Source organism: Ursus arctos, chromosome X (assembly GCF_023065955.2).
Source record: "Ursus arctos isolate Adak ecotype North America chromosome X, UrsArc2.0, whole genome shotgun sequence".
Taxonomy (NCBI): Eukaryota; Metazoa; Chordata; class Mammalia; order Carnivora; family Ursidae; genus Ursus; species Ursus arctos.
Window position 1 is genome coordinate 92,306,721 of NC_079873.1, and position 22,580 is coordinate 92,329,300.

General features: G+C 40.1%; 1 protein-coding gene and 1 pseudogene across 7 annotated transcripts in view; one reads left to right on the forward strand and one right to left on the reverse strand.

Moving 5' to 3' along the window:
- The window catches only part of KLHL13 (kelch like family member 13), a 282,631-nt gene that overhangs the window by 154,069 nt on the left and 105,982 nt on the right, over positions 1-22,580 (reverse strand). Inside the window, exon 1 of one of the 7 annotated variants that reach the window (XM_044392148.3) lies at positions 17,743-20,817. The exons of the other annotated variants lie outside the window; for them this stretch is intronic. Coding sequence (XP_044248083.1) covers positions 17,743-17,796 — 54 coding nt within the window. The 5' untranslated portion in view covers positions 17,797-20,817. Of the gene's footprint in view, positions 1-17,742; positions 20,818-22,580 lie in introns of those variants that run through there. 7 annotated transcript variants of the gene reach the window in all.
- LOC123002252 (60S ribosomal protein L27-like) lies at positions 5,555-5,951 on the forward strand (annotated as a pseudogene).

The window sequence follows — 22,580 nt, forward strand, 5'->3', positions numbered from 1 at the left end:
TCTCCTTTCTATTAGACCTTAGTGCAGACACATTATTTTAGCTTGAATGACTCTATCAGTCTTCTAACTAATCTCCTGATTAATCTCGGGGCTTGCCCTCCTTCAATTCTTTCTACAAGCTTCAGCCTGACTAATATTGCTAAAAGGCTACTCTGAAGTGGCCCCTCTGCTTACAAATATTGCAGGGGTTCCTCAGTGTCATCAGTATAAAAACTAATCCTCTTTGGAGTTATATATAAACCTTTTAGTGAAGACCTGGTCACTTGCTAATTCTCATCACTCTCCACCGCCAGCACACGGAGTCCCTAGCTCTGGGTCACGTTTTATCTCCCTTAGATGGCTCCCTCCCCCGGGAATGCCCTCCCTCCCCCAGGAGACCTAGTTAACTCCTGCGCATTGTCGAGACTGAAATCTGTCCTCATCACCCAATGAAAAGATTTAAGGACACAAGAAGATGAACTACAGTGTACTGAGAGCTTGGAGAGGAGCAAGGATCGGAGATACTGAAACAAAAAACCTCACAGATGTGAAACTTAGTAAAAGGAAACCTCATTTAGAATGGAGTCAGGAGGCCAGAAGGGGGAGCTCTCGTGCCCTCCCACTGGTGGTCAATTGCGGACCCAAAGGAAGAGACCTACCTTACAAGCTGATACTACTTTAGCTACGACTTTACTACTCCAAAATGAAGAAGAAAAGTTCCCCACCACCACCAACACAGCACAGTCAATGAGATTGTCACAACTCAGTCAATGAAAAGCCACTATACCTTGAACTCGCGGTTTACTCCAATGGACTTCTTGCTTGTAACAGCCCCCCCCCAACTCTTCCCTTTCCTCTGTAAAAAGAGCATTCTTCTTTGTTCTCCAGACTTTCCTATGGTTTCGCTTCAGCTTGCTCATCCCAAATTATAATTCTCTGCTATCCCTGAATAAATCCATTTTTGTCGGTAAAACAACTGACAGTATTATTTGTAAGATGAACATAGACCGTAGAAACAATTCTCCCATTCAAAGGGGATAGACAGTAGTTCTCAAAGTATTATCTTCTCTCATACTGTTCCTCTGTTTAGTGCATTCCATTGGTAACTCTCAACACATGCAGTGACCCTCTAGAAGGTAAAGGGAAGCTTAGACAGAGATAATTAAAAGTGTACATGGTGGCAGCAGGAGGAAAAAAAAGCAAAGAAAGGGAACCAGCTACACAAACCCACAGATACCTTCTCCAATTTTCATGCTGCGAGCGGGGCAGTAAAATTAAAAAAAAAAAAATGGACTTACTGGAGTCCAGCCTTCAAACATACATACTTATGGGCAAAGAGCCCATGATGTTTACAACTTGATAAATTCTTACAAAATCACCAATGGAAAATGTTTGCCATGGTCATAAATTCAATAACCAGCTAGAAGGACATATGGAACTTACCATAAAGGTAAGTCCATCTGCCCCCATGAGATCATATACCAGCCAGTGGCATAATCCAAAGGAGTGAGTGGAAGCATCCATGGGATACATGCTGGCGGTTGCATGACTGAAGAAAAAAGGAAACTATGAAAAACAGTACAGCGGAACCGCTACAACGGATGCAGCCAACAAACTTCCTGGGCTAGGTGAAATACACAGGAACACCTGCTGCCAGGTCAGACTCACTAATATGTATTTGAAGAGGTTCCGGACCCTCTGAAAACCAGTTTGTTCCCACACTCCAAGAGTAGCTAAACTGAGAAGAGCTGACAGATTCACGGTTCAGATTTTTACTTCAACAAGCAAACCCTTAGGGCAGAATCCACATTTCCGTTGAGGTCGTAGTGTCCTCTGCACCAAAGAGAGTCCAAAGAAGAAATAGTCTGTAGCTGCTTATATAGGTAGAACATTCCAGTAATTCAGCCGGTGGCTAGGTCTGTGACTATCATGAGAACTTCAAGTGGGAAAAAAGTAGGAAATATAAGACAAGGGAATCAGAAAGGGGAGTTTGTTTCTCATCTCCCCTCTGCTAAAAGGTCTAACTCTGAAAATGTTAATTCACCTATAAAGGAGCTGAGCTTCCTTATCTATCAAGTGTACTGGGGGTGAGAAAAGACAGCTAAAAAAAATCTTCTAAGGCCCCTCCCAGCTTTGAAATTAGATGACCTCCCTGACAAATACATAGGAGGTGGAAGAGAAATGGGCGAACATGAAAACTAGCAGCAAGGAAGACAAATAGGTACTGACAGCTGGTAGACATAAGTAAAAATTATATAGGGAAGCTCGATATAAGGAGTCAACATAATATTATTAGTTGAGAAGCTTCACCCATTGTTTTCCACTCTTTCCCTCAACCTTCAGAATTACTTCCTTCATTCTTCTAAGACTTTCTATGGTTCCACGCCATATTGGGAGGAAATTGAATTACAAATAATGTGGTTGCTTTCCCCAACAGATAGAGTTGAACTTCCAGTCAGTCTACTGTTATTCCCACAGCCAGGTGTGTGTAGGGAGGATGTTATTGGGGGGAAAAGGAGAAGAAAAAAGCAGGAGGGACGGAGGATCCTTTCTCCTTCTGACCACATCTAGATAAAAGTTTCAATTTACAAGGAAGGCAAAATAATTCTAAACTTTTATGCAATTAACACATAGCTTCAAAACATATAAAATAAAAATGGCTGAACCATACTAAGAAACTGAAAAATGCACAGATTGGAATATTTTAAACCACCTCCCTCAGTAACTGATAGAACAAGCAGACAAAAACAATCTTGTAAGGTTACACATACTTTAAATTCAATTATCGAGTTTAATCTATTGAGTATACATGGAACATGATTTCGTCAAATGGAGAAAATATCTTGTTTTCACAAGCACACAGAATATTTTCAAAAATGGACCACATACTAGGCCATAAAGTCTCAACAAATATCAAAATGAAAATCAAAGTATATTCTAGGGGCCCCTGGGTGGCACAGTCAGTTAAGCATCCAACTCTTGGTTTCGGCTCAGGCCCTGATCTCAGGGTCGTGAGATGGAGCCCCAAGATGGGTTCTGTGCTCAGCAAGGAGTCTGCCTGAGACTCTCCCTCTCCCCTCCTGCTAGTGTGTGCTCTCTCTCTCAAATAAATAAATCTTTTTTAAAAAAGTATATTCCATACTCACTCCGAAATTATGCTAAAAATCAGTAAGTGATAACTAAAACCATCCAAGTTTGGATATCAAGACACACTCCTAAACTACACATAGGGTCAAAGAAGAAATCACAAAAGAAATTAGAAAATGCTTAAAATGGAAGAATAACAAATACAACACAGCAAAACTTGTGAGGTGCAGCTAAAGCAAAGCTTAGAGGAAAGCTTATGATAGGGGTGCCTGGGTGGCTCAGTTGGTTAAGCATCTGCCTTCCTCTCAGGTCATGATCCCAGGGTCCTGGGATGGAGCCCCACATCAGGCTCCCTGCTTCTCCCTCCCCGCCTGCCTGACACTACCCCTGCTTATGCTCTGTCAAATAAATAAATAAAATCTTTAAAAAAAAACCTTATGACCTTAAGTGCTTACATTACAAAAGAAAGGCCAAAAAAAAAAAATACCTAGACTAGGCATCCAATGTAATAAGCTAGGAAAAAACCCGATGTAATAAAATTTCAAAAAGTACAGAAATAATAAAGAGCACAAAGGAATGAAACAGAAAACAAAAATAATACAAATCAAGAAAATCAAGAGTTGGCATGTTGGGGGGCAGGGGCAGTTAGCCTAATAACATGCCGAACATCTGGCAAGAAGAGTCAGCATGAAATATTAGGAATAAAAGTGAACGTTATAAGTGCTGGAGAGATTGAAAAGGTAACAGAAAACACTGTGGGGAAACAGATATGCAGGAGCGTAAATTGATGAAACTTCTCCGGGAAGCGATGAGGCAATATATTAATCAAAATGAAAAATGACACATATCGTTTGATGTGGTAATTCCACCGCTTAGAATATTGTCTCACAAAGCTGCACAGAAAAGGACGTGCAAGACAGTTTGCAAGAGATTTAATTACCCAGTCTACACCTAATTCAAATGCCCTGAGTAGGAGACAATTTAGATTAACTACGGAACATCCACATGGCGGGTTACTATGAAGTTATAAAAATAGGAAGGTAACATGCCACGTAAACATGTGTACATGGACATTCATAGCAGCATTCTTCGTAAGAGCCAAAAAGTGGAAATGAGCCAAATATCCATCAATGGATGCATATACAAAAAATTTTGTAGTATCTATCCAATAAAATGTTATTCAGTCACAGGAGGAATTAACTACTGATCCATGTTAGAGAACCGAAAGGAACCTTGAAATCATTGTCCTAAGTGAAAGAAGCTAGACCAAAAAAAAAAAAAAAAAAACCGCCATATATTGTACGATTCTATTTATACGGAATGTTCAGAATAAATAAATTCACAGAGACAGCAGATTAGTGATTGCCAAGGACAGGGGGGAGGGGGAGATGTGAAGTGTCTGCTAATGGATACAGGGTTTCTTTTGATGAAAATGTTCTGTAATTAGTGGTAATGGGTGCACAATTTTGCGAACAAATTTTTAAAAAATGACTAAATTGTGCACTTGAAATGGGTGAGTTTTATGGTATGTGAATTATATCTCAATTGTTAAAAATTATATAAAGTAGGTATTTATGTCCTGACATGGGAAGATCTGAACATACATTAAAGCATTTTTTAAAAAGCAGGCAAAGAGCAGTTTCTATCATTTGTTCTCAGTTGTTATTTAAAAGAGGATATATGCACCTACTTTTATTTGCATAGAAAACATCCGTAAGCATAAAGACAAAAATAAAAAACGAATGATGTCTGCCACTCGAGAGAGGAGATTTATTTTTCACGGATAATTTTGGGTTTTTTTTCCCAAGTGTTTTTCTATGTGGATGAGATACTCTATAATAAACTCAAAAGCACCTGAAATCTCTATATTGAGAAGGAACACTGGACATCACTGTATTGACCACTACTAGAAATTAAAACACACTCATATGTTGTTATAGTGGGAAATCTCCCCCACATAGGCTACATCTGGTGTTCTGCTTCAATTCTTCCACCCAAGAGGGATGCATGGACTAAAATGTTAGTCCTGTATACACCTCTGATGAAATACAGGGGTGCCTAATGTAATATATAATCCCAATAATGAGAATGTTACTTCACAATGATAGATTCTTTTAATGTTAGATATGACACCTCAGTTCTCTAAAAATCAAGAAATACAGGATTTCTCCTGTGTCAAGTGAGGAAAATAAAATATTTAAACTATGCTTGTGTTTCCAAAGCTTAGGCAGCAATTCAAATAATTTAAATAATAAAATCTTAGAGTCCAAAGGGAAGGTAATAGACCCTCTACACCCCACCACCTATACAATGCTCCATTCTCCCATAAACTATCATTCCTGTCAAGAGGTCAGCGAGCCTTTCCTTAATCACGTCCAGTGACAGAAGTCCCTGTACCCTGAGATGACTCATTCCATTATTCAAGCGCTTTATTAGAAAATCTCCCTTCTTTCTGCTGTAGGCTTGCAGGGCTGGTGTCGACGTGGGCAAGTTCATGAAACCCGGGAAGGTGGTGCTGGTCCCGGCTGGACAGTACTCTTGACTCAAAGCAGTCATCGTGAAGAATACTGATGATGGCACTTCATACTGTCCCTACAGCTATGCTCTGGAGGCTGGAATGGGCTGCTATCCCTGCAAAATGACAACTGCCATGGGCAAGAAGAAATTGCCAAGAGGTCAAAGATCAAGTCTTTTGTGAATGTTTATAACTACAATCATCCCATGCCCATCTCATGGATATCCCCTTGGACAAAACTGTCATCAACAAGGATGACTTCAGAGACACTGCTCTTCGATGCAAGGCCCCACGAGAGGCCAAGGTCAAGTTCGAGGAGAGGTACAAGACCAACAAGAATAAATGGTTCTTCCAGAAGCTGCAATTTTAGATCAGTTTTGTTGCAGTCATTAAAAATACCCCCCCAAAAAAAAACAAAAAACACACCACACACACCAAAAAGAAAATCTCCCTTACACTGGGATGTCTAGCTCTTTGATGTGCTGTGCTGTCATCCAGCCTTTGTCATTCCTTGTAGAGAGCACAGGCAGAGTAGACTTAGCACAATTCTTAAGGATTTCTGGAATGGTCCATGAGCACTGGCTTCAACTTAAAGGAACGGGCTATAGTTGCCTCTAATAATTACAGCAACGACCTGTCCTCTGCAGCTTTGAAGCCAGGCACTGACTTCTCCTCTCCAGCTATGAAAGTCCTAGATGGCATCTTCCTCCAATAGAAGGCTGCCTCATCTACACTGAAAATCTGTGGTTTAGCACAGCCTCTTCATTACCAATCTTAGCTAGACCTTCTGGATGACTGGCGGCAGCTTCTCCATCAGCGCGGGCTGCTTCCCCTGCACTTTCGTGTGCTACAGATGGCTACTCCCTTAAACCTCATGAACCACCGTCTGCTGGCTTCCAGTTTTTCTCCGACGGCTTCCTCACCTCTCTTAGTCTTCACAGAATTGAAGAGTTAAGGCCTTGCTCCGGATTAGGCTTGGCCTTGAGGGAATGTGGCGGCTTGTTGGATCTTCTGTCTAGACCACTCAAACTTCCTCCGTATCAGCAGTAGGCTGTTTTGCTTTCCTGTCATTCATGTGTTCCCTGGAGTAGCACTTTGAATTTCCTTCAAGAACTTGTTTTTTTTTTTTTTTTTTTTTTTTTTGCATTCACAAAGAGGCTGTTTGGTGTAAGACGCCCAGCTTTCAGCCCATCTTGGTTTAAGACATGCCTTCGTCACTAAGCTTCATCATTTCTACCTTGTGATTTAAAGTGAGACGTGTGACTCCTTTCATTTGAACACTTCCCAGCCATTTTAGGGTTATTAGTTCACCTAATTTCAATATGGCTGTGTTTCAGGAAACAGGGAGGCCCAAGAAGAGGGAGACTGGGGAGCATGTGGTCGGTGGAGCAGTCAGAACACACACAACATTACCAATTAAGTTGACCATCTTATATGGATGCAGTTCACGACACTCCAAAATAATCAGAATAGTAACATCAAAGACCACTGATCACAAATCACCATAACAAATATAATAATCATGAAAAATTTTGAAATGTTGCAAGAATTATCAAAACATGACACGGAGACATGCAGTGAGCAAATGTTGTTGGAACAATGGTGCCGCCAGACTTGCCTGATGCAGGGTTGCCCCAAACCCTCAATTTATAAAACACAGTATCTGTGAAATGCAATAAAAGCAAAGTACAATAAAATGAGGTGTACCTGTAACACTTTACATTGGGTTAAATAAATTAGGAACAACTCTAAACCAAGCACCACTGTCTACCTTTTTTTAATTTTTTTTATTTTAATGTTTTTTTATTATATTATGTTAGTCACCATACAGTACATCCCTGGTTTCTGATGTAAAGCTCGATGATTCATTAGTTGCGTATAACACCCAGTGCACCATGCAATACGTGCCCTCCTTACTACCCATCACCAGTCTATGTTTTTATTCTAGGAGCATAAATTTTCAAAATAAAAACCAGTAATTTCAAAGATCTTTTTCTCTAAAAGAGGCTGGAAGCAAGCTTTCTGACTTCTTTCCTTTTCCTTATGTATCCATAGGACAGAACTGAAGTATATATTTTTTTGAATTGACGTATATTTTTACATGATTGAAGAATTACATTTCACCGAACTTTATCTGACCATCTTTTATGAACGCAGTAACTTTCTACCACATTCTATAGTTACTTTTGTCCTTGCCATCTCCCCCACTAGAATTTTGGAGGGCAGGCTCCGGGTCTCAGTTTCCCCTCGCTGTACCAGCTAATGGAAAACACAATGGCCCCAGGATCAGAGCGTCTGAATTCGGGCGCCATTTCTTTCCAAGTAGTTGTTACCTCTCCCAGGTCTGACAACATCTCTGGGCTTTAAGTTCATTGTCTCTAAACTGAGAGAGGTGATATATATGTTCACATTCAGCTCCGAATATTTCACTATACTAAGTTAAATTTTGACTCTGGGGCCATCAATGGCCCCTTCTAGCCCCTCAGCAGAACACCTCAATTCCAGGAGCAAAGAAAGGCTTTGCTGCTGCTATTATTTTGGAGCCGTGCTCTCTAACTTCCTTCAGAAGGAAACAACAGAAGAGACAAAGTAAAATCACAGTGAGATACTGAGGTACCGAGGAAATTCATTGCTAAAGCAGAAAGTCTTTCAATCCGTCCAATCTATATTTATTGTTTCAGGACATGTAAAACAATGATGTGCGCCAATCCAATATGTCTCTGAAGGATTTTAAGGAGAGTTATGTGTTTGCTAGCTAACTAATGCTGCAATAACATGCAAGTTTAATCATTACTTAAGCATTATAATGACATTACTAAATTCAGTGTGACACTAGTCCCGCACTCTCACTCTAAGATTTTATTCTCTGTGAAATCTGTCATCTCCACATCCGTCCTCTTTTATTGCCCTTACCTCAAGACACATTTGTTTAATATCTGTAAATTCTCAAAGGTATAACAGACTCTTGAATGTGAGGTACATGCTTCTTAGAATTAGCACTTTGCCTTAGAAACTAAAGAAATGTTGCCTATGTAAAGATATCTTTAAACAACATTACTGCCAAAGTAGCAAGGGAGGTATCACTGGAGGCCTAATGGGGAACCGGTACTCCCACCCCTCACCCATCGGTAATGAAGGACTGACCCCTCAAGTGTCAACAGAGGCCAACGGGAGCATCTGGACATCTAGACCCACGTGGCAGTAATGAGTCACCATTGTCCCCACCCCTGACAGAGTGGTGCCAGAAGAAGGTGGCTAAAACAGAGAAAGTGTCAATAAAACTCCAAATCTCATGACATGCTTAAAATGTCCAAGTCTACATCCAAAAAAAATCACTCATCATACTAACAATGAAAAGAATCTCAAGCTGAATGACAAAATAAATAAATGTCAACCTCAAGATGACAGAGATGTTAATATTATGTGACAAAGATTTGAAAGCAGCCATCATAAAAATGTGTGAACAAGCAATGATGAACGTGCCCGAAACAAATGAAAAAATAGTCTCAGCAAAGAAATAGAAAGTCACAGTAAAGAAATAGAAGACATAAAGAAGCACCCAATAGAACTTTTAAAACTGGAAAATACAATAACTGAAATAAAATTCTCAGCAGATAGGCTCAACAGCACAATGAAAGGGGCAGAAGAAAATAATCAGTGAACTCGAAGACAGACTAATACTAATTACCCAGCCTAGAAAAAAGGGAGAGAAAAAAATAAGCAGAACATTAGGATTTGGGGGACTATAACATAAGATTCAATGTTCATGTCGTCAGTCTGAGAAGGAGAGAAAAATAGGGCACAGCTGAAAAAGTACTCAAAGGAATAATGGCTGGAAACACCCTAAATTTGGCAAAAGAAAGAAGCCTACAGATTCAAGAGGCTGTGTGAACCCCAAACTGGGTAACTCTGAAGAAATCCAATTTAACACACACCATAGTCATACTTTGGACAAATAAAAACATCCTGAAATCAGAGACAGACAGAGAAGTGCCACCTTGCCTACAAGGGGAAACAATTCACATGACAGACTTTTCATCAGTAAACCATGGAGGCCATAAGGAAGGGGCACACAAGATTTTCTGAATGCGAGAAGAAAGGAATTGTCAACCCAGAAACCGATATACAGCAAAAATATCCTTCAGGAATGAAGGAGAAATCAATTTATTCTCAGATGAAGGAAAACTAAGAATTTGTTGCCAGGAGACCTACTCTACAAGAAAGGCTAAAGGAAGATGTCTAAACTGAAAGGAAATGATAAAATAAGGAATCTTACAATATCAGGAAGAAAGAAAGAACATGGTAAGAAAAATATGGGTAAATACAATAGATTTTCTTTCCTCCCTTATTCTCCTGAATTGTCTCAATTGTGTTTATGGAGATGGAATAGTTCTATATATCGATGTGGAGGTGGTTACATGCATATATAACGTGATAAAATGGTGTAAAATTATAAACACATTGTACCAATGTCAATTTTTTAGGCTTTGATAAAGTACTATAGTTACATTGGGGAAAACAAGGAGAAGGGCACACGCTTTCTTTCTGTACTATCTTTGCAAGTGCCTGTGAATCAGTAATTAGTTCAAAATAAAGTTTTTTAAAAGTCTAATTAAAATCAGGTTATTTCCTAAGTAATAGGCAATTTAAAACAAATCCTATCAGTAAGAGTTAAGGCAAAGTCATTCGAAGCCTGGTGGTTAATTTTTGTCATTTTCTTTAATTATTTGTCCAAATAATTGACAACAGTAACAAGTAATTTACCTGACAAAAATGTCCCCTATTCTTTGATAACTATTAAGTTGCTGATGTTGTCACTTAGCTCATTCTTTTGATATTTTTTCTTCTATAGATGTTTGCTTTAAATAAAATAGCTAGAAAAGATTTAAACAGCCAAAATTCCTTGGAAAATCAAATATACTATTTATATAAAATAATAATAGCTAGTATTCATTGAATCTTACAATATTGCAAGTACTATGCTAAGAACGCACATGCATTATTTTATTTAATTCCTTTTTTTAAAAGATTTACTTACTTATTAGAGAGAGAGAGAGAGCGCACGCGCATGTGCACGTGCACATGCGGGGAGAGAGGCAGAGGGAGAGGGAGAGAACCTCCAGCAGACTCCACACTGACCTCATGACTCCAAGATCACAACCAGAGCCAAAATCAAGAGTCACATACCTAACCCACCGAGCCACCCAGGCACCCCTATTTGATTCCTATAAAATTCCTTATTTCTTCACAAGGCAACCACGACTCAATTAAATTAAGTAACTTGCTTATTAACACACAAGTAGGAAGTGGCAGTCTAATTTTAAGTCGGGCTAAAGCTAATACTCCTAACCACTACTATATTATAATTCTCAAGTCCGCAATGATTAAGTACTATTTTATGTAATAGATAGACAACACGTGTGCTGATGTCTATTGAAAGATTCCTATTAAATAACATACTGCAAATTATTTTAAGTATTCTAATTAGGATTTCAATCACAGTGGGAACCAGAACAAATAAGTGTTTTTCGATATATTATAGCTAGGAGATCATGAGAACTGGTTTTATGTCTTAAAGGCACATTCAATAGCAGGACTTTCCTACAATGATGGTTAAGTCTTACAATAGCGTATGATGCTGAAACTGGTTGTTATGGATTTTCATGTTTTTATAAAGGCATAAGAAGTTTATGATGGGCTAAAAGTTTACCAAATTTGGGGTGCCTGTGTGGCTCCGCTGTTTGAGCACCTGACTACGGCCCAGATCATGACCTCGGGGTCCTGGGATGGAGCCCCGCATCGGGCTCCCTGCTAAGCGGTGAGTCTCCTTCTCCCTCTCCCTCTGCCCCTCTCCTCCCCCCTTCCCTGCTTGTGCTCTCTCCTGTCTCTCATGCTCTCTCTCTCAAATAAATAAATAAGATTTAAAAAAATAATAAAGTTTGCCAAATTTTCTAACAGAGTGGGGGGTGTGGGGTCAGAGAAAAAATACACTATTTGTTAAAATGCTTTTAATTTTCAAAAGCAACATACAGTTAACTTTAAATCATAGTGAAGTACAAAAACACTATAGACTAGGTATTGACACCTTCAATTGTCCAACATCTGAAACAAATATTTTTTGGGTAAGCTTCCTAAAAATGTTTCACATATATGCTAGGCTCAAATAAACACAACTTAAATTAACCTTCATTTAACTGGATTTTTCCCTGTAATTCTTACAAGAAAGATAAAACAAACTATTTTAATATAGGACCTTCGAAATGATTAAGTATTCAATCATGTTTCTGAAGTTATAAACTTAGACACTTTCAAAAGCCTACATGAAGCCCATCCACAGGTCCCTCCACACCCACACATTTATTGCCCTTAAAGCAGTACACTCATCCCTGACTCTACAAATGTTTTTCATTTTTGGATAAAGTTTAAGTTAGTGTATATCTCTAACTATTGTTGCCTCTTTGCTTCTGTTTTGTACCAAAATACAATATTCCATTTTAGGTTTCTAAAGAAAACATTTTTAAACAAAATGGTTTCCAAATGTATTGAGGGTTCACGCTGCTTCATGTTAATTGGCTGGACTGGCAAAACAGCAAGGCCCGATGTTGCAGCTGCTACCATGTTCTCAGTTACTTCCGGAATTTGTATGGTCTACTGGCATAACGTGAGAGTTTATACAATTATCTCCAGCATGTCACGTCATGACTAATACATGCACATTATAATATCACAAGCTTGCTGCTTGGGCTTACTTTTTCCACGTTAATTTAATGGGAACCATGTTAATTATCATGGGAACTCGTGGTGTTTCATGTTTTCGCCACTGAGCAAAAACTTTAGAATCCATTAAGTTATTTTTTAATCAGCAGATTAGACAATATGCCAGTTTCATGACCCATTTAGCCTTCAACCCAGTCCACCTGCCAGTCAAATTAAACATGCAAAAATCACTCTCATTCTATCAGTCACCTAACTCAAAAAGTGCCAGTGGTTTCCCTCTGCAGCATGATTGATGTCCCTCCATTTTCTGACCCTATTTTTCTCCTTTCTCTCTTATTACTAAATACCATTTAACGGAACAGATCCCAACAGTCACCTGTACATCCTTTCATGTGCACTTTTTTTAAGGGGGGGAGGGGGAGAAGGAGAGGGAGTGAGAGAATCTTAAGCAGGCTCCATGCCCAGCACAGAGGCCTATGCAGGACTCGATCTCACGACCCTGAGACCATGACCTGAGCCAAAATCAAGAGTCAGACACTTAACCGACTGAGCCACCCAGGCTCCTCTTATATGTGCACTTTTATTAACACATTCCCTACACCTGGAATATCTTCTCATATCAAAATCCTTCCCAGCCATCAAGACTCACCTCAAAAACTAGGTCTGTGGTTGAACCTACTTTGACTAGTCCAGGCTTCTCTGCTGCTTGGGCACTTTTTTCTCAATCACCTTTTTCATGTCTGTACATATCATCTATCCAATGACATTACAAGCTCCTTATACACAGAGGCCCTTGAGCAAGTGATTTAACTTTTTCCTCTCCATTATATTATATACCTTTTTAAAATCAGTAGGGTTGGATGAAATGATACCTAGGGCTCCTCTTTGCCCTAAAATTTTACACATGTTTCTTGTATCCCCTGTAATGTGTATGCTTTAGTTATCTGATAAATATTTCAAACTGTCTATTTGAGTTTACCAATGCCTATTATAAACTTACCCAGTCCTGGCTACTGGATAATATTCTAAGTATGGCAATTTCCAAATGGCAAAAAGCTGCCAGCTTAATCAAACAGCCAAAATTAGTAAGCTAAATGTTCATTCATTCGTTTTCTCACTCAACAAATATTAGTTAAACATCAGGGTCAGAGGACACCTGGGTGGCTCTGTCGGTGAAGTGTCTGCCTTCTGCGCAGGTCATGATCCCAGGGTCCTGGGACCGAGCCCCACATTGGGCTCTCTGCTCGGTGGGGAGCCTGCTTCTCCCTCTCCCTCTCCCGCTCTCCCTCCTTGTGTGCTCACTCTCTCTCTCTGACAAATAAACAAAATCTTTATAAAAAAGAAGAAAAATCGGGGTCAGGTATCATAGCAGACAACACAGAGGTGACTGACTTGGCCCTTGCCCTCAAGGGACTCACAATGCAGTGGGAGACACTGAGAAGTAAAAGCATACATTATAATAAACATTGCTAAAGAAAGGCACAAATGATACTAGATAAATATATGAGAAAACAACTGGCAACAGCTGTGAAGTAGAGGAGGCTCAAGGAAATGTTCCCAGGACGGGTGACAACTAAAGCCCTGAAGGACAAAGAGTAGTCATCATTCCAGGAAAAGTAGCAACTACAAAAGTGTGAGGCTAAGAAAACACGGCACGTTTGCGGCGGTGCAATTTGGAATGCAGCTTTAGGAGGGGTGAGAGAGGAGCTAGAGGGACGGGCAGGAGCCGAAATCCGTCATGCTGACGTGTCTGGATTCTAATCCTGAAGCAACTGGGTACCCAGTATTATGAAAATAATATCTCCAGATAAGTCATAGAATTGTACATTAGAAACCGCGTACGACAGAGACTGTGAGTTGTCCCCCAGCATCTTCTCTTCCTTTCTAAGAAAGTAATCATCATTTTAACGGGGCACATGGCCACGTGGTTAAGGGCCACATTTTCCAGCCTCCCTTATAGCCAGGTGTCACCACCGGACAAGGTCGGGCCAGCGGGATCTGTGAGCAAGCGGTATACACGTGTGTTAAGTCAGATCCTTAAACGGAAGGAGTGTCTTCTCTCCTGCCCCTGCTGTCATCCCTTTAGTCAGAATACGAATGCGACAGTGAGAGCAGCCAGCTGAAATCAACACGGAGGATGCTTTTGGAGGACAGCAGAACAAGACAGAACGAGCCTGGGTACCTAATAATGGAGGAGCTGCCATCCAGCCCTGATGTGGGAAAGAACGAGCTTGTTTAAGGCACTCTATTTGGGGGCCTCTGTTTGTTACAGCAGATAACTTCTATCTACATAAATACACAGCGGAAATTAAAACTGGATCTGAAACATTCGAGAACTGCTCATACTTACCAGTAACACCAGACAATAAAAAAAGAGTTCTAAAAATAAATACATAATAGATAGACAGAGATAAGGAGTTCTAGAATTCACGTCTTTCACGTTGAGTGAGCACGTATAGGTTATCAGAATGTCATTATGTTTCTTAAATTCCACATATGAGTGAGATCATACGATAATTGTCCTTCTCTGACTTATTTCACTTAGCATAATACCCTCTTTTGCTTAGCATAATACCCTCAAACAGAGGATCATAGGGGAAGAGAGGAAAAAATAAAACAAGATGAAACCAGAGAGGGAGACAAGCCGTAAGGGACTCTTAATCATAGGAAACAAACTGAGGATTGCAGGAGGGGAGGGGATAGGGAGATGCGGTAACTGGGTGATGGGCATTAAGGAGGGCACATGATATAATGAACACTGGGTGTTACATAAGACTGATGAATCACTGACCTCTACCTCTGAAACCAATAATACATTATATGTTAATTAATTGAATTTGAATTTAAAAAAATGTCATTATGTCATTATGCTAAAACAATGCTAAGCAGTAAACATGAATAGAAGGCAAAAATGGGTTGTCAACATGAATTACTTGCATAATGTGGTTAGGACAGTACAGCAATGGGCTCATGTTAATTCAAGGTCCTAAAATTATTATTCCAGTATTCAAAATCAGTTTTTTAAGCTGACAGAAAAGTTTCCATTAACAAAGATAACACAGGAAAGGAAGTAAGAGATCTACACCTAAATTTACCAGTACCCATGCCCTTCAAACTAAGGAAATTGATCTTTAAGGTTCTCAAACTAGTTAAGTAAAAGTGCGTAGGTATAATAGGTCTTCGGGAATCTCTCATAGCATTCCTAACACAGCAAGCTATACACAGGAGCCCAAGAAGCCCTGTGGAGATATCCCATTACAGCTAAGCCTGGACTGCCAGCATCCCATGCTGCCTTCTGTGGTTGATATCCACCCCTCTCTATGCCCACCATGTTGAAAACTACTGTCCTGGTCAGGTTCTCAGTATCTTTCAATAATTACATATCAAGTAAACTATTCCATGTTCACGAATAAAGTTTAGAGAAGGCAGCACCAAGGCTTTCTATAAACCCATTTTGATCTGCTACAGCAAAGGTACCCAACCTTCACTTGGTTGGACTATTTTTTTTAAAAAGTAGTTCTGTTGGGGAACACTTGGGTGGCTCAGTCAGTTAAGCATCTGCCTTCAGCTTGGGTCATCATCCCGGGGTCCTGGGATTGAGCTCCAAGTCTGGCTCCCTGCTCAGCGGTGAGTTTGCTTCTCCTTCTCCCTCTGCCCCTCCCCATTCTTGTTCTGGCTGTCTCTCTCTCACTCTCTCAAATAAATCAAAAACAAACAAACAAAAAAACCTTTAAAAAAAGAAAAAGTGGTTCTGCTGGGGCACCTGGGTAGCTAAGTTGGTTAAGCGTCCAACTCCTGATTTCGGCTCAGGTCATGATCTCAGGGTCGTGAGATCAAGCCCGGCATCAGGTTCCGCACTGGGCACTGAGTCTGCTCAAGATTTGCTCTCTCCCTCTCCCTCTGCCCCTCCCCACTCCATCAATCAATCAATCAATCAATCAAGTGGTTCTGCTAACTAAAACCCAAAACCCAAACTAACAAATAAAAATCTTCAGAAGCCACAGATCTAACCAGCTAGTGGAAATGTCAGACAGATCGTTAAGACTTCAGTACTTAGGGAAGTAACATTTTTCAGACAGGCAGGACCATTAGGTGCCCGTCACGTCATCCCACGGCATGGAAATTACCCATTCCTATACAAGTCCCTTGGCAGCTTGTATTTCCACTAACTGTGTTCTCCGGTTGAAAATTAAATGATGATGGTCACAACTGTGATCTTATCATCTCCATTAAGTTACTGGAAAGGGATACAGGTAACAACCAAGAAAGTACTTTGGGCTTGTAAGAATTAAACAAGGGTTTATAACTAAGGGCAGCACTTCGGCTTGATGGAGCCAGAGACCAAACTTCCTTCTCCTCCTTCCCGTTATGACCCCAAACACAGTGCCAAGGGAGACTCACTAGGCCTTCCAAGGCCTTTCTGCAGCATTTTAGAAGAACAAAGAAAATGAACAGGAAACTGTGACCGCCTCTGGGGAGAAAAGAAGGATTCTGCCTTGTTCACCATCGCAGCCCCAGGACATGGGTCAGAAGGTGGTCGCTAATTTTTCTTGAATGAATTTACATGAAAGAACTCATTTCCTCTCATCAGAGAGTGTTGCCCTATACAGTAAGGCTAACTAAAGCCAGCAAGTCTCCCTTACCTGCAGAAAAGCAGAATCATCTTTAAAACGGGTAGGTGGACCTAACTCACAGGCAGTCTTCAGAGCCATTCTAAACTCTTAGGGAGTCTACACCAATTCTGGCACTAAATTAAGCAGAGAATCAAACCACTGTGAAGTCTCTGCGCATATTGTAATGGGTTCATTTTTTTAATATCAGTGAATGATATCTCAAGTCATAGGACACTGATTAGTCCTATTACTCTAAATCCTCTTTTCTAAATGGGTGATACTTTCTCCTTGTCACAGTGGCCCTCTTAAACCAGACCAGTTTGGCTTGTCTTAAATCAGATTGCTGACCCCTTTCCATATCCTAATGGCTTAATAAACAAAATTAGCAACGAAAAAAGGCAGCATCAAAATACAGACACCAAAACTCCTAAATCAAGCCTTTTTTTTTTTTTAACTCCACAGCATCTCATATCCTAACTCCAGGTGATATGAACAATTAATCTCTAGGATAAAGATGTGCTTCCCCCTAATTAACCTAAAGGTATACTTAGTTTTCTTCTTCCAGTGACAGCAGGGCCACCTTGTCTAATCCCATCCTACCCACTAGGTGTGAGATCAGGACACCATCACCACACGTGATGAACAGAGAATCCGTTTAAGTGAATAAAAAACATACTTGGGGAGGATGGCAGAGCAGGAAGGTCCTGAGCTCACCTCCTCCCACAGGCACTCGGAGGCTGCAACTACATCAAATGCAACACACTCCGAAAACGACCTGAAGACGGCAAGAACAGCTCTTCCGCAGCTAAGAACATAAAGAAACAGACTCACTGAAAAGAGTAGGAAGGGGGAGGGCACGCCCGGGTGGCTCAGTCGGTGAAGCATCTGCCTTCCGCTCAGGTCATGATCTCAGGGTCCTGGGATCGAGCCCCACATCGGGCTCCCGGCTCAACGGGGAGTCTGCTTCTCCCTCTCCTGTTCACCCTGCTTCTGCTCTCTCTCCGTCAAATAAGTAAAAATCTTTAAAAAAGAAAAGGAAAAGGAAAGGAAAGAAGGGTGGGAAAGGCAGAGACGTATTCTGGAAACGAACACCTGGCATTTCGACCCAGAGGTGGAAGGGATGCCACAGGATTGGGGAAAAGGGGCAGCCAGGAAAAGGGGGAACCAGGCCCCATACTGGGCACCCCACCCTGAGGACCTGCACTGGGAAGACAGTTCCCCCAAAATGTCTGCCTTTGGAAACCAGTGGGATTTAACACTGAGGAAGTCAGAGGGTTTAGGAACTGACACTCCTCTCTTAAAGGGTCACTATCATATATCACTCCGACTGAGATTTACGGACTAATAATTGACTGATTTTAGGGAATGTAGTGAAGGGACAGGGACCCATAGTTTTCTCCAGGAATGGACGTGCTGGGGGATGCTATTTTTCTTGGCCTCCTTCAGCCTGGCTGGCAAGACGTTGGCAGGAGCCAGCTCTGACACTCTCCATCTGCCTTAATACCATCACTCACTTGGCCGTAGCATGCGGCCCAGGCTCAACCCACTCAATCCCCCCATTCTGGAAGATACAAGTACAGAGCACTCCGTATCCCACCACATCTGTTAGGCAGACCCAGTTAAGACTGGTCTCCCCCTCAAAGTGGCAACAGCCCCACCACACCTGGCACAATTAGCCCTGGCCAGGACCAGCACAGCTCCAAAGCAACTCCTGTCCTAGAAAGAGGGGAGCAGCTCTGCCCATCAGCAAGCCCACAGCAGTCACAGCAGCAGCCCACAAACAACGGGAGGAAGCAGGGAGTAGAAAAAGTAGTAAAATTATGCTTACAAAAATCACTAAAGGGATGGATATGCAAAATGAAAAGATACAAAATATGATGTCATATACATAAAATGCTGTTAGAAGGAGTAACACTACAGTACTTTTAGAACGTGTTCATAGTTAAGTGATCATCAACGTAATATTGACCATTATACACAGGATGTTATATGGGAACCTCATGGGAACCACAAGGCAAAAACCTATAATAGATACACAAAAAAACACTGATGTAACTCTAGAGAAAATCACCAAATCACAAGGGAAGATAGCAAGAGAAAAGCAATGGAGAAGAACTACAAAAACAACCAAAAAACATAACGAAACGGCAATTAGTACATACCTATCAATAAATACTTTATGGAGCACCTGGGGGGTTCAGTCAGTTAAGCGCCTGACTCTGGACTTCAGCTCAGGTCATGATCTCAGGATTGTGAGATCAAGCGCCACATCGGGCTCTGCAGTGGGCATGGAGCTTTCTTGGGATTCTCTCTCTCCCTCTCCCTCTGCTCCTCCCTTCCCCTCACTCATGAGCACTCTCTCTCTAAAAATAATAATAATAAAAGCTTTATTTTAATTTTTTTAAAGATTTTATTTTTAAGTAATCTCTACACCCAACCTGGGGCTTGAACTTACAACCCTAGGGTGAAGATTCACACACTACACCAACTGAGCCAGCCAGGGGCCCCCAACAATTACTTTAAATGTAAATGGAATAAATGCTATAATCAAAAGACATAGGGTGACTGAATGGATAAAAAAGCAATACCCATCTATATACTGCCTGGAAGAAACAAAATTCAGACATAAAAACACATACAGACTGAAAGTGAAGGGGATGAAGAAAAATATTCCATGCAAATGGAACAGAAAACAAGCTGAGGTAGCAATACTTGGATTAGACAAAATACACTTTAAGACAAAGACTGTAACAAGAGACAAAGGAGGGAATTACATAATGGTAAAAGATCAATCCAACAAGAAGATATAACAGTTGTAAATATATACGTACCCAACATAAGAGCACTGAAATATGTAAAGCACATATGAACAGACATAAGAGGTGAAATTAACAGTAATACTATAATAGTAAGGGACTTAACACTCCACGTACATCAATGGATGATAATTCAGACAGAAAATCAATAAGGGAAGAGTGGCAGTGAGTGACACATTAGACCAGATGGACTTAACAGATATACAGAGAACATTCCATCCAAAAACAGCAGAATACACAATCTTTTCAAATGGATATGGAACATTCTCCAAGACAGATAACATGTTAGCCAACAAAACAAGCCTTAATAAATTTTAAAGATTAAAATCACATCCAGCATTTTTCTGACAACAATGGTATGAAAGTAGATGTAAATTACAAGAAAAAAAACCTGGAAATCATATCCAGCATTTTTCTAACAACAATGGTATGAAAGTAGATGTAAATTACAAGGAAAAAAAAACCTGGGAAAAAACACAAAGATGTGGAGGCTAAACAATATGCCACTGAAACAACCAATGGTCAACCAAAAAAAATCAAAGAGGAAATCAGAAAGTACCTGGAGGCAAATGAAAATGGAAATACAATGGTTCAAAATCTTTGAGACACAGCAAAAAATGTCTAAGAAGGAAGTTTATAATGATACAGGCCTATCTCAAGAAACAAGAAAAATCTCAGATAAACTATATAACCTTGTACCAAAGGAATGAGAAAATGGAGAAGAAATAAAGCCCAAAGTGAATAGAAGGAAGTAAATAACAAAGATCATAGCAGAAATAAATGTAATACAGACTAAAAGCACAAGTGAAAAGATCAGTAAAACTAGGAGCTTGAACCTTGAAAAGATAAGCAAAATTGATAAATCCATAGCCAGACTCATCAAGAAAAAGGGAAGGACTCAAAGTAAGTAAAATCATAAATGAAAGTGGGGCACCTGGGTAGCTCAGTCAGTTACGAGTCTGCCTTGGGCTCAGGTCATGATCTCAGAGTCCTGGGATCGAGCCCCACATCAGGCTCCCTGCTGAGCAGGGAGCTGCTTCTCCCTCTCCCTCTGCCTGCCGCTCCCCTTGCTTGTACTTGCTCTCTCTGTCAAATAAATAAATAAAATCTTTAAAAAAAACCTGATACCACAGAAATACAAAGGATTATAAGACTAATATGAAAAATTATACACCAAGAAATTGGAGAAACTAAAAGAAATGGATAAAGTCCTAGAAACATACATCCTTCAAGACTGAATCAGGAAGAAATAGAAAATCTGAATAGACCAATTACTGATAAACAAACTGAATCAATAACAAAACAAAACAAAACAAAAAGCTTCCAACAAATAAAAATCCAAGACCAGACGGCTTCATAGGTAAATTCCACCAAACATTTAAAGACTAGTTAAGAGCTATCCTTCTCAAACAATTCCAGAAAACAGAAGAGGAGGGAATGCTTCCAAATTCATTCTATGAGGCCAGAATTACCCTGATACCAAAACCAGACAAAGAAACTACGAAAAAATAAAATTACAGACCAATGTCCCTGATGAATACAGATTTAAAAAACTTCAACAAATTTTAACCAAATTAAACAGTACATTAAAAGCACTATTCACCACAATGGGATTTATTTCAAGGATGCAAGGATGGTTCAACATCTATAAATCAATCAATGTGATATAGCACATTAACAAAATTAAATATACAAGTCATATGATCATCTCAATAGATGCAGAAAAAGCATCTGAAAAATTCAACATTTGTTCAAGATAAAAACTCAACAACATGGGTTTAGAGTGAACATATCTCAACTTAAAAAAGGCCATATATGACAAACCAGGAGATAAGATCATACTCAATGGTGAAAAGCTCAAAGCTTTTCCCCTGAGATCAGGAATAAACAGGGAATTCCACTCTTGCCACTTTTATTCAACATAGTACTGGAAATCCTAGCCGCAGCAATCAGACAAGAAAAAAAAAGTAAACAAAGTGGTAAGAAAGAAGGAAAATTGTCACTATTTGTAGATGACATGATACTATATATAGAAACCATAAAAACTCCACCAAAATCTATTAAACCTAATAAATGAATTCAGTAAAGTTGCAGGATACAAAATTAATATACAGAAATCTGCTGCAGAGGCGCCTGGGTGGCTCAGTCGGATAACCATCTGCCTTCAGCTCAGGTCATGATCCCATGGTCCTGGGATCAAGCCCCACATTGGGCTCCCTGCTCAGCAGGGAGCCTGCTTCTCCTTCTCCCCCATGCTCGTGCTCTCTCTCCCTATCTCTCTCTCAAATAAATAAAATCTTTAAAAAAAAAAGAAATCTGCATTTCTATACACTAATAATGAACTAGTAGAAAGAGAAATTACAATTTACACCCAAAAAATTAATACCTAGGAATAAATTTAACCAAGGAGGTGACACGCATGTACTCTAAAAACCGTAAGAAACTGATGAAAGAAACTGAAGACTACACAAATAAATGGGAAAATACACCATGATAATGGATTGGAAGAATACTATTAAAATATCCATACTACCCAGGGGCGCCTGGGTGGCACAGCGGTTAAGCATCTGCCTTCGGCTCAGGGCGTGATCCCGGCGTTATGGGATCGAGCCCCACATCAGGCTCCTCTGCTATGAGCCTGCTTCTTCCTCTCCCACTCCCCCTGCTTGTGTTCCCTCTCTCGCTGGCTGTCTCTATCTCTGTCGAATAAACAAATTTAGAAAACTTAAAAAAAATAATAAAATAAAATAAAATATCCATACTACCCAAAGCAATCTACAGATTCAATGCAATCCCTATCAAAATACCAATAGTAATTTTCACAGAACTCAAACAAATAACCCTAAAATTGAA